The sequence below is a fragment of the Trachypithecus francoisi genome, unplaced genomic scaffold, assembly GCF_009764315.1.
Source record: "Trachypithecus francoisi isolate TF-2019V2 unplaced genomic scaffold, Tfra_2.0 Lachesis_group11, whole genome shotgun sequence".
Lineage (NCBI taxonomy): Eukaryota > Metazoa > Chordata > Mammalia > Primates > Cercopithecidae > Trachypithecus > Trachypithecus francoisi.
The window spans coordinates 109,431,952-109,445,488 of record NW_022681456.1 but is presented as its reverse complement, the minus strand read 5'-3'; the positions used below and the strand labels follow the sequence as shown (position 1 = coordinate 109,445,488).

The following is a 13,537-nucleotide window of genomic DNA, read 5'->3' as shown; positions in this document are numbered from 1 at the left end:
AAGGAAACCAAAATTCACTTACTAATATTATTTAGGAAATTTTAAAGTGAGAACACTCCCTATCCAATCCTGTAAAATGTGGTCACAACCATACTCATAAGAAAGTTTATAACCTTAAACAGGTTCAATAAGAAATAATTATAATAAATAAATTAAAAAGTCAACTTAAGATTTTAGAAGAAGAATGACAAACCATTATTAAGGGAAACAATAACAAAGAATTAATAAAGATAACAGCAGCTACAATAAAGTTTTGTACTTATTGTGGTATACCTTTATTAGGGATTTAACATGTCTTTTAACCATGCTAGTATTTTTATAAGATTGCTGTTATTTTGTTAGTTTCTGTTTACAAAGCTGCATAGGTTTTGAATGGTATTCCAATGCTATTTTTTTCCCTTCAGCTATGTTCTTTTCAGAGTATGAGTTGCAGACCTCGATAGTTTGGTAGGAGCGCATATGTCCCATTACATTACAGCAGAAAATCTTTAGTCAGAATGTTGGAAAGAAATTTTTTAAGTATTATATTGTGAAGGTCAAAGACATCACTTCAAAAGAGAGAAAATGATAAAAATAAAAACCTAATAAAAACACAGTAATGAAGATTTCAATACACTGCTTTTAGAATTTGACAGATTAAATAGTACAAAAACAAGCAACATACAGAACTTCGGTAATACAATCAGTAAACGCAATAAAATTATGTCTCTGCAAAGTGTATATATTACTTTCTAATACTCGCTAAATATTTATAAAATAATCAAGTATTTGACTATAATAAAAATGTTAATAAACTGCAAAGAGTAATCATTTTACAAACTATGTGCTTTAATAATAAACCAATCAAATTAAGCAAAAGAGCAATCTGAAAAGGATTCCTAAACCTAGGAGAGTATCTAAACTGCAATCAAAGGTAGAAATATAAAGGAGAACAAAAGCCTGTGCAGAATAAAGGATGTTCCAAAAGAAAAATTACTAGCTTTAAATGTCTGTATTACTAAAAAACAAAATCAAATATTCTATTAGGAAAGCCTTTTGCATTGTTTTTCTAATTGTAATGAGCATTTGTCATATATTAAGTAAATAATTCATAAGGGTTTTACTTAAAAAAAGAAAGATGGAATGATCAGCAGTGTCATAAGTAATAATTATGATAAAGATAAAAGAGTCTCCATTAGTTGTCATTAATAACCATGAGGATTCTTACAGAAGCAGTTTCCAGAATAAGATGGGGCAAGAGAAAAAGCAAAACTAAATGTTTGGATTTAGATGTAACTAAAAGATGACATTTTGAAAAGCCTGGATAAAAAGGGTAAGGATAAGTCTATACCTAAAGAGTAGAAGAGCATAATACAGAATCAAGGGTATATTTTTACCTGTTTTTAGGACCTCTTTTATCATGACCATTACAAACAAGTTTCTATCATTAGGATATATCATTATTATTATTAGCTCAGTTTGTGTTTTCTGAGGACCTGACTGAATCAACCAGAGGAGTTCTCCTTGTCCACATGATGTCAAGTTTCAAAAAAAATTGGATGATCTATCTTCTACTTTATACATACACATATAAACAGATACAGTAGCCTAAATGCTAAAGAAATTAAAAAATTAAGCCTAGAATTGGTTATGCTAGTATAAATATACCAGAATTTTAAATAGTTACCAATAAGATAATATCCAATTAAGCTTCTAAATGCCTGGAGGGATGGCATCTATTAGAGTCTCTAATTTTTCTTTTTATCAGAAATTAAGACACGCACATATCTGCAAAAAATCCTTATAAAACATTACAAAATAGTTGGTTCCATGACAAAAGCTTAGGAGCTTCATTCCTTGTTAATTGCAACAGAAAACATAAACAGATGTCAGGGAGGTTCCAGTTCGATAAGAAGAAAATAAATTTTAGAATTTTCCTATCAAAAAATTTAAAGGCCTTCTAATATTAATTTCTCAATGAAAGATATACCATTTAGCACAATTTGATAATCAAAAATTTCCTATTCTTGAGTTTATTTTGTTACTATATAAGAAAAATATTTTCACCAGATTATGTTCAAGTTTATAAATATAATTCATTATATTTTAACTGCCTAATACAAATATCTTATTTTATAAAAATAACAAAATTCCTTTAAAAATATGAATTTTCAAAACTATAAAACCCTGGAAGACAACCTAGGCAATACCATTCAGGACATAGGTATGAACAAAGATTCCATGACAAAGATGCCAAAAACAATCGCAACAAAAGCAAAAATTGACAAATGGGATCTAATTAAACTAAAGAGCTCCTGCACAGCAAAAGAAACTATCAACAGAGTAAAAAGACAAATGGGAGAAGTTTTTTGCAAACTATGCATCCAACAAAGATGTAATATCCAGCATCTATAAGGAACTAAACAAATTTACAAGAAAAAAAAAACAACAACATATAAAAGTGGACAAAGGACGTGAACAGACACTTTTCAAAAGAAGACACATACGCGGCCAACAATCATATGAAAAAAAAGCTCAACATCCTTGATCATTAGAGAAATGCAAATAAAAACCACAATGAGATACCATCTCACACCAGTCAAATGGCTACAATTAAGAAGTCAAAAAATAACAGATGTTGGTGAGATTGTGGAGAAAATGGAATACTTATACACTGTTTGTTGGAATGCAAATTAGGTTAGCCATTGTAGAAGACAGTGTGGTGATTCCTCAAAGACCAAAAAACAGAAATACCATTTGATCCAGCAATCCCATTATTGGGTAATGGGAATATAAATCATTCTATTATAAAGACACATACATGCATGCATGTGTTCATTGCAGCACTATTCACAATAGCAAAGGCATGGAATCAACCTAAAAGTCCGTCAATGATAGACTGCATAAAGAAAATGTGGTACGTATACACTATGGAATACTATGCAGCCAGAAAAAATCAACATATCCTTTGCAGGGACATGGATGGAGCTGGAGGCCATTATTCTTAGCAAACTAACACAGGAACAGAAAAATCAAATACCACATGTTCTCACTTATAAGTGGGAGCTAAATGATGAGAACACATGGACATAGGGAAACAACACACACTGGGGTTTTTCGGAGAGTGGAGGGTGGGAGGACGGAGAGGATCAGGAAAAACAACTAATGGGTACTAGGATTAATACCTGGGTAATGAAATAATCTGTACAACAAACCTCTGTGACGCAAGTTTACCTGCATAATAAACATGAACTTGTACTCCTGAACTTAAAAGTTTAAAAAGTGGATTTTATTACAAATCTTGACTTTAAAACAGTTTGTGCTTTGCATCAATTTATGGCTCTATCCTCACTGATTCTCAGACTCATTCATCCTGACTCATCTATCTTTGCTTCTTTAAAAAATAAATGGAAACATCTGAGAAATGATTAATACATTAACATGAGTATATAGCTATTAGACCTATGTGTAAATGTAGACAATCTTTCCATTTATACCTATTTTTAACATTAAAAAGTTCAAAAAGACCTAAGAACTTCCTGCAAGAGCCACATGGATCAGAGAGCAAAAAATATAAAGCATATGTATAAGCACAAGTTACAAGGACGTGAACTTGTGTAATGAATATACCCGCTGATATACTGCAGTGGTATTATTAAAGTTAGATCACTTACGAGTCTGAAACAATGCCTTCTGCTATTTCACAGACATGCACAAACAGGAGAGCGAATGTAAGAATCCATCTCAGGTTATGTCCCGGAAAATGAAGCCATGTGTTGTGGTGAATTTGTACTTTTGAGCTTTGGCTCCCCCACCCTGGAAAAAAGAGAAAAGTAAAAAAAAAAAAAAAAAAGACATAAACCAACGGCTCAACTGTAATAAAAATAATTTAAATTATGATAAGCTTTAAGGGGAGGTCCTGAAACCTTAATACTTTCTAGAGTGGCAACGGAAATCCTAGTCTATTTTTGTTGTTAAAAAAAAATTACAATTAACCTTTACAAGACCACCGAGGCTAACACATCAACATTTGTGGCATTACTCAGGAATAATATCAATTCTGGATGACAACATGGTTCTACCTCATGCTAATTGGAAGCTCTTCCTGACAGCTTTCTGATTAATCCAAAAGGAAATAAATTGATAATACATGAAATTTACTGTAGAAAATCTTTGAAGACATGAAATCTACAAGGGGACAAATCAAGGAAAGACATATTTGGTTACAAAATACGGGACTCATTAGTTGAGTCAACTCTTAATCATATGCACATCATATGAGAAAAATTGCTATGTATGACTAGGCAGGCACTGTTATTCAACAAGCAGTACTGATACTTTTCTCAAAGAAAGCTAAAGTTCTTGATGGTGAGCTTTTAAGCAGGCTCAAAACCATTATAGGTCCACCCTTAGCTTGCCACTAAAGAAAACAATTCAAGATTATATGTTAGTAAAATTCTGATGGTTTCCTCCCTAAACTACTCTATAGTTTAGTTACTATGTAGAGTAATACTAGTTCATATGTGGTGTACTAGGAGGCCCCACTTTTGTCTCCTTTTGTCCCTTTTTTTCTCATTTTTTAACTGTAGAATAAAAGCCCCACTTACTTCAAGAATGAATGGGGGTTTGTGCTTGAAATATTGCAGGAAAGAATTTCTGTATAGGCAGCAGATGCCCCTTTTATTTGAAATGAGTATTCATGTCTTAATTGTTTTCAATTTATTAATCATTGGAAGGTTAGTTGTATTTAATATATTCTACTAGAACTTATGCTGTAAACTCCCATAGGCAAGTTCTATGTCTTTTTTTTTGCAACCTTATGATTTTCCTAGTACCTGATAGTTTTTTAAGATTGATTTGTGATCCCTCACAAATTCAAGTAGCCAATGTCATAAATAAAAAGTCTGAATTTTTTCTATTTCCCTTTGACAATATCCCCTCCAATTCTATTCTATTCAAATACCCTGGTGCCAGCCTCTGTGCTGGATGCTAGGGATACAGAATGGAATGTTACTGTTTTTGCTCTCAAAAAGTTAACCAGATGTCAATAATTGGGGAATTATTAATTGTGGAATTACAGTTAAAAAATCAATTTTTCTACTTTTGGCCAAAGGGCATTCTTCATGACCTACAAATAATACTATATAAACAACGACTGATGTTTCTACATATGGCCACTCTGGTCTCAATATATTTAGCATCTGTACATTTGTTTAACGTAATTATGTACCAAGAGTTATGTTGTCCTGTGTATATATCATATGATGAGTTCTTTAATCCCTCTTAGAATAATGCCAAGCACATAGTATCCTCTCAATTGATATTCGTTAAATGAATAAATAAAAGCATATAAATGATTTTCAAACATTCCCTTAAAGCAGATCATTAAAATTTGCTAGTTTTCTTAAGAAAATGCATCTGAAAACTTTTTCACTTATTTAATTGGAAAAATATCACACACGAAAAAATTAAGCACAATTAACTCAAAATAGTGGTTGCCTCTGTGAACAGATAGGACCATAGGATATGGAAAGAGTAACAAGACCAGAAAACGGTATGCAGAGACAGGCCCTTTCATTCTTACTTCTATATTCTTTAGGTGAGCATTGGTAGGCTCAAAGGATGTTTATTCTATTAATCTCCATCATTTTATGTATCAAAATACTTCATAATTTTTAAAAAGTTAAAGGGTCTGTTTGGGTAAGTTATACAAATTATTCATAATTGCCCTTAATTATCAGATTTTGTACATATGTACACTGTAAAATAAGACAAAACTGTATTATTAACTTCTTTCCAAATACTTTGTGAATGTCCTCTTTCTACATAAAACACAACCTCATCACTGCTACTATAACTTGCATGCTTGGCATCTTCCAATTCCCCAAACATGTCATTCACTATCTTCCCCACCACCTCCAAAGAGTGAGTTGTTTCAGTAGGTTAATTTGTTCCTGTACTTGTAAACAGACTTACAATGTGGCATAGTCATCTCTCATGACTTTAACACATTTGCCCCACTGGGCTATTCCCTGAAGGCAAGTACTCTTTTATTCATTTTCCATTCCCTTTACCTAACCCAAAGTAAGTGCTCAACTAATGCTGTAGATCTATCTCATGTATTTCTCTTTCCTTCTTTTTAAAAAACTGCTGCTGCTACCTGAAGGCCATTCCTAAGCAAGCATGTGACCTCAATTTCACCTATGGAAGATCACCTGCCAAAAATTTATGTTTGAAAAACACAAAATACCTGCTTGTTCATTTCTCACAGCCATCAGCTTCCATGTTAGAGAGATTAAGTCAACATTATCCCAAATCTCATCCATTAGTGAGATATATAAACACCACGTGGTATAACATAGGACATTAGATTACTTACCAATAAACAATATTGGAAAAGTGATAAACAACAAAAAGACATGTGGGACCAAGTTGAGGGCATCCACAAAGCAGGAATTTTGTAATACACCATCATTAATATTATATGAAGAAATGTTGTTACCACAAAATGAAAGGCTCATTTCTTCTTATATGGTTTACTCTAAAAGGGAGAGAAATGAGAAAGAAAAATCCCCTTATTAGTAAACTCGTGTTCATAAAATTATAGCTTTGAATAGGAGGCCATATAATAAAATCAATCCCTTTTATTTTGATAGCTGAGGAAATAAGAAACTGCCAAAGCAACTTGAAGGTTTCTTACAAAGGCCTTATACATCCTATGAGATCTTCTTTTCCATAGCTTTTACTTCCAGAGAAAAATGCTTTCATGTGGAAAATGTTTATAATTAATATCTACCTATAGTAGTACCTCAAATGAGTGTCTGACTAAAATGCTTTCAAAGAACAAAAATGGTCTATATTAAGAAAAAGAAGGAAAAAAATTGAACCAATGACTAAAAAGTCAAAATGATATAATTTCAAATATTTTCCCATACTCACTGAAAATGTACTAATAAACAACTAAAGTTGTTCAGTAAACTGTGACAGAGTTTCCTGAAACATTTCACTAGTTGTGGGAAATACTAATATACCAGTGTGCCTGCAGTAATGGCTAAGAGTAATCAGTCTTTCCCTGAAGAATATTAAAAATCAAATGCCCAAGATGAATTAAACGTAACTCAAATGACAAGTCAATGAAACTACTCAGATTCCATAGTTAGAATATTCTCACATGAAATACACTCTACTCAAGTTTGAAATGCGGAACGTCTTTTAATTGGAAATTGGTACTCCATGAGTACAAGTAGATGAGTTTAGAGAGGAAACAGAGGACAAGGTCACACCATGCTTTGTAAGTCATTGTCAGGATTGTGGCTTCTACTCTTAGTGAAGTGGGCCACTGGGGATTCTGGGGCAAAGGAGTGACATGCTCTCACTTACATGTTAAATGGTTCTCTATTATTGCTGTGCCGAAACAGATGGGAGATGAGCAAAGGTCTGCTCCATCAAAATACTGCTGTGAAATTCCAGGAAAAGCTTTAACATTCTCAAAACTTATTTTATAATGCCTACTATTTATTTAAATTCTGGGCACTTTGCATATCTTAAATCCTCAGAACAACCTTGTAACGCTAGTGGTGTTATTCATCTTTTACAGTGGAGGATACTGAGGTCCAGATAAGTTCAGTAACTTGCCAACCAGTAGAGCAGCCAAGCCCACACCCAAATGTCTGACTTATAAACTGTTTCTTTCCACTGTATTACACAACCTCCAACCTGCTTTTTAAAGAAAGTATCGTATCTATTCTTTAAAACAAGAAGCAATTTAAGATTTTAACCTCACTAGACCTAGTTTCCTTTCTATATTTATGTCACACTGGATTCTGAGTTGCATTACTAAAGACTGGCAAAAATTATCTTGACTAGCATAGTACCTTTTCTTTCTTTCCTTTCATTGATAATAGATTTAGCAATGGTCACAAACAATACTTTTCCTAGAAAAAAGCAGAGTGTTATACAGAAAAGGTATATTATTATTAGAGAAATTAATAATAATTTCAAGCAAAGGTTTTATAAAGCATTATATGAATACCTCAGCTAAAGAGTCTGTGTATTTACAATCTTAAAAACTTATACAGAATGCTTCTCACATATTGTTCCTGATAAGCTTTTTTTATAATAAATAATTGATATGCTCCCTAGTTGAGTCTGTCCCCCATCTTTTTAAAAAAAAAAAAGTTGTATTTTTAAAATCTCAAGGTTAAGTTATACACTTGGTAAATTCTTACAAGCTATTAAGGTTTTAATCTGGATAAAAGAATAAAAGGGACTTGAAGTTTTTAAACAACAACAAAAATGGAAGTTATTAATTTCTAGGTATATGTTAGGTATATTTCTGGCAAAGACAGACAAAAACAAAACTAAAAACTAATAGCTAGTAATGAAATTTTTTAGACTACTTCCTTTATTTAGTAGAAATGATAAAAAGGAAACTTAAAGCCTACTCTTAATTGAAAGACATGTATAAACTTTCCTTGCACAAGCTAGAAAATAATGTTTACTTTAGCAACTTTTATAACGTTATCCAAAATTATAATATTCCAGTTGGCCACATTTATAAACTAGTATCATTGAGGTAGATGCTAAAGTATAACCAGCAGCTTTGCAAATTATACCCTTCATTAGCTATAAGCATTGCTTGCCTGGTGTTTAATCAATCCTTAAATCTACCAATTAAATTGCCTTTGGATAATTGTTGTGTGTAACTGGAAAGAAAATCTCAGAGAAGTACAATCAACTGAAAAATTTAAGAACATTTTCAGACATACACTAGATATCTGGAACTCTATGCCATTAACTAATTAACTGTGAAAACACTGATGCTAACCACGCGCTAGTTACTAGGAATCCAATGGTGCATGTCAGAAACAGTGCCTGTGGTTTTAGACTATATAAATCAGATTATAGTAGTCTCAGTAGCTGTGGGTATATTGTAGGGGTATATGATCTAAAAGATAGGAAAATAAGCAATGATACAATCATACAAAGGTGTAAACTTGAAGTTGGTGAAGTAAACGCTTTAGAATGATTTTTCTGTCTGCCATAAACTCTAACTTCACATTTCCGGCCAGCTCTGAACCTGTCCATTACCTTGCCGCAGGTCTCCTTTCATCTTTCCATTTGACGACTCCTTTATCCTTTCCCTTTAATCTATAGTCTCCTTATCCAACATCCAGAGTCTGTATGGCACATTCTAACAGCCATCCTCCATTACAACCCAACATGGACAAAAAGAGGGAGGCAGTAAACTTATTGCTGATATACTGATAATTATTATGTTTTTCAAAGGCATTTTATTCAATCCACGTTTCTAATTCTGAAATTTCCAATTGTCATTTAATATTTCCCTCCCAGACAACAGGTTCAACTGGGAATGTTTGGGGAAGGGTATACATCGCTGTTCTTAATGGCTAAACTCCGTCACCTGGCATCCTTCAGCTCCACCCCTTCTGGAGTTGTTTAGATTCAGCTGAGCACTGATGGAGGCCCAAGCATCAAGGAGGGAGAGAGAAGGAAGGGCAGATGGGGAGATATAATGTTTTCCTTTCCAGAAGCATAAGCCATTGAAATGTGTTCAGTTTCTTACCAGAGTTGATAGAGTTGGAGAACTTGACTGAATAAACTTTAAAAACAAAGATCGAAGTGAAATTTTGCTTCTAATGTATGTCTGTGGAGCAGAAAACATAAAATGGAAATACTCCTAATGATCCAACTTATCATTTCATGGCAAGAATCATACCCTCAGTGTTCTTATTCCTTGAAATGCATTATAAGAAATTCCACACATCTAGGACATATACATTTTGGATTTAGTTGGTGAATGTAATACCTGACCTATCCAGTCTGTTGGTTCTGTTGCAAGAGAGGAAGAGTAGTTATCTGATTTAACTCTAAAAGCACATTTAAGTGTTGAGATATATAAGATACACCATTTATTTTGGCCAGCCCTATCCTTTGGAAATGGACTACAAGTAAAGCAAGTGAAAACTTGCGGTCCTTCCTGTTCACCTAGCCGAAAGCATTAGTTCTGGTCGAATAGCAATTGCAGAGAGCTTAAAATGCTGGAAACACCTAGAGAAAACATGCTAAACTTAAATAAAAGTTTTCATTCTTACGTATAAAAGGATTCATTCTTCAATCGTTTAGAGATTAACCAAATTATGTTATAAAAGAGAAACAGGACATTTTAAAGAACTTAGGGCTTTATCATCATCTAGAGCATTTTCAGGATAGACATCGCTTGCAAAAACAAATGCTGTAATCACTTCTTTGAAGCTATTCAGTCCCTAGTTCATGAAATAAGAACTAGAGAATGTATAGCTAGTTAGCTAGCTACCATGGCTATAACTATGACAGATCCAAGTAGGAAAATCACTGCAAAAATCACCACTGACTTCTGACTTAGTGTCTGATCTGAATCCACCCAACTACTCTTCAGTGGCTGTGAAGTCCCATCCCACACCAAAAGAAATGTTGAAATTACTCAGTAGGTATTCTTAGACAGATACTGCAATGGGATTTTTTAAAAATCCCAAACTGAACAAATAAAGAAAAAAATAAATACCTCGGGCAATAGCTTCGCTGCTTCAAATCCCTGCCGGTGCACTTGAGCTACCTTCAAAACACCGACTTCCTACACTGTCTTAAGATGTAAATTTCAAACCCGGACGCAGAACTCCTAAAAAAAGCAAAGAGCAACAAAAATTAAGCAGATAGAAAACTAATTCTTGAACAAGACAAGAATTGTATACAAGAAAGGCGGCAATAATAACTCCTAATAATAACTCCTTTCACTGTTTCCAGTTGATTTGAGTAGGAGCCCGCAGTTTTGAGGTAAAACTGGAAACCTGATCCCCACTCCTTCACTTCTCCAGCCGGGCCTCTTCCCTTAATTCTAGAAATAGCGATCGCGAAAGCTAAGTGCCGAGAGAGTGCGAGGGCGTTTTGGGGTAGCAGAAATGTTAGCTCAAAATCGACAGCTTACAGTTATTCCTAAAAATGTTTAAACGGCATTTATGTAAAAGACACGGATTCACTTACTCCGATGACAGTTTTCCTCCCCTAGGCGAAGCACGCAGTGCGCCGAAGCGGATTATTTTTAGGGTGGTGGGAGACCAGCTGCTGCCTCCTATCGAGTTTCCAAATTGCACAAACTGCTCTGGGCCAGGGCGGACACCGCGACTGTGAGGCAGGAAACTGGGCAGAAGCCCCGGCGCGCAGCGCCTGGGGCCGGAGACCCTCCCCATCCCTGCTCTGCTCAGCTTTGACTTGGGGCGCGCGCTACGCCGAGATTTTACAAACTCAAGTCATAGGCGTCCCCTGAACTTCATTAGACACTGAAACTTGGAATATGATTCCATGATTCTCCGGAGTCGGGCTTTCAAACGTTAAAACACTCAAGGTATTCTTATTTCTTTGTTTCGTTTTTTTTTGTTTTGTTTTGTTTTTCCATGCTATGTAAGCACCCTTTTATTAGCCACGTAAGGAAGCGGATTTGGGGGTTTCGCTGCTTCCCCCTGAACGGATCCGGGAAATGAAGGGCTCATTCTAGATAGAGGCACCCACTGCTGGGCTATGAGTACACGAATGTCTCACAGGAGTAAGGCTGGTTCAAGTCTAATTTTCCACTTTCCCCCGGCGACGTAGAAAACTTGGTTTCTCTGGTGGACCAGCTCCCGCGCTATCGAATGGCGACCCTTGCCCACGGTCCCCGAAAGTGAGACGCTGGTTCCCACGGACTGCACAAACAGTCACCCTCTTCTCCTGTTTCCAACCAGAGACGTAATTAACTCTCGAGATAACGTGCTTATATTACGATCACCCCACAACTACTCCCCCGCAAAACACAAGCCGTGAATTCTGTCCCCGACAACCCTCTTTAATTAACACTGGATTTTCTCAAGAGCCAGTTCTGAGTCAGCTTGAGATAAGCATTGTTTTCAGGAACTGTCCTATTCTAATAACGGATGGTCAGCTGGGCTGACTGCTGCCCCCGAGGCTCCGCGTGCCGTCCTCAAGGGGCGCCGCTACAGGACTGTGGGCTGCTGGCGCTGGTTCCCAGATCTGAACTCTAAACACCGGTGGCCTCCTGGCCTCTGCGACGTAGTGGACGCAGGCCGACTCCAGCCCTGCCAATCCCAGGGGATTTCTCCGCGGGCGCCCCACTCTTGGGAAGTCGCTGCGTGCTTGGCCTGCGCCAGCGGCTGGGACTTGAACCCGCGGCCGCTAGGGATCTGCAAGGCCACATAGGGCCGAAACCTGGGAGGGTCGGAAGACTCCGTTCCTGTGCCCTTTGAACGCTTGACAACTGTACCCTGGAGCTGTCTGCAGCGGCGCGGAGAAATTAGAGCGCGCGCTTCAACAGTGAGGATCCTGGTACTAAGGACGGAGTCCAGGGAGACCGGGTGAGCATGCTGGACGCGGGGCCACAGGCTCCCCAGGGCGTCTGTGGAGAGAGAACTGGAAATAGGGGGTGCCGATAATCCCAAGATGAAAACTCTGTGACTACACAAAATGAAGTTTACTTGGGGATTTAAAAAGACTGTTAAAATTCATTAAAGTCATTTACAATGATGTTTAAAAATCATGCTTATTGTAGAAACTTTGGAAGATGTGAAAGTGTACAGAGGAGATCAAGGAGCCCCTCACAGATACACCTGTGCACACACACCCATAAAACTACTGAAAACATTTTTGTTATGTTTTAATAAACACAGGCGGTATGGTGTATTGATTAAAAGTGTGGACTAGGAAGACAGCCTGCTTGATATCACATCCTGCTAGTTAGTTCAGTGACTGAATAAATCGCATAAAACCCCTGTGTATCAGCTTCCTCTTCTGTTTAATGGGACAATAAAGGTAAATAATTTAAATAAATATAGAATAATTTTTAAAATAATTTAAATGGCTATATAATATTCCATTGAAAGGTTATACCCTAAGATTCATTTTACCATTGTTTGACATATATTTGCCCAATTTTACTAATATCTGTGATATGATAACCTTTTTTCATAAACTTTTTTTCTTCCTAACAAGTAATTTTTTAAGATAAACTATCTGAAAAATAATTACAGGACCAAAAGTGGTAGATATTTTTAAGGCTGTCAATATAGAATGCAAAATCACCTGTCTATAAAGTTCGTATTAAGTTCCCCAAATTGTGTGAGATGACCAATTACACTTACACTCAAACCAGCATTGGATATTGCTATTGTTTATTAAAAAAAAATATTTTGGCCGGACGCAGTGGCTCACGCCTGTAATCCCATTACTTTGGGAGGCCGAGGCAGGCGGATCACGAGGTCAGGAGATCGAGACCATCCTGGCTAACACAGTGAAACCCCGTCTCTACTAAAAATACAAAAAATTAGCCGGGCGTGGTGGTGGGCGCCTGTCGCTCCAGCTACTCGGGAGGCTGAGGAAGAAGAATGGCGTGAACCCAGGAGGCGCAGCTTGCAGTGAGCTGATATCGCTCCACTGCAGGCCAGCCTGGGAGATAGAGAGACTCCGTCTCAAGGAAAAAAAAAAAAACCAGAAGTTAACTTGACAGGTAATA

At 36.1% G+C, this 13,537-nt stretch overlaps 1 protein-coding gene across 1 annotated transcript in view; it reads right to left on the bottom strand.

Annotated features, from left to right (window-relative positions):
- The window catches only part of ABCC9 (ATP binding cassette subfamily C member 9), a 152,504-nt gene extending 139,693 nt beyond the window's left edge, over positions 1-12,811 (bottom strand). Inside the window, 4 exon segments of the mRNA XM_033222695.1 lie at positions 3,654-3,795; positions 6,359-6,520; positions 10,544-10,657; positions 11,020-12,811. Of these exon segments, the coding sequence (XP_033078586.1) occupies positions 3,654-3,795; positions 6,359-6,500 (284 nt within the window). The 5' untranslated portion in view covers positions 6,501-6,520; positions 10,544-10,657; positions 11,020-12,811.
- Between the last annotated feature and the right edge of the window lie 726 nt (positions 12,812-13,537).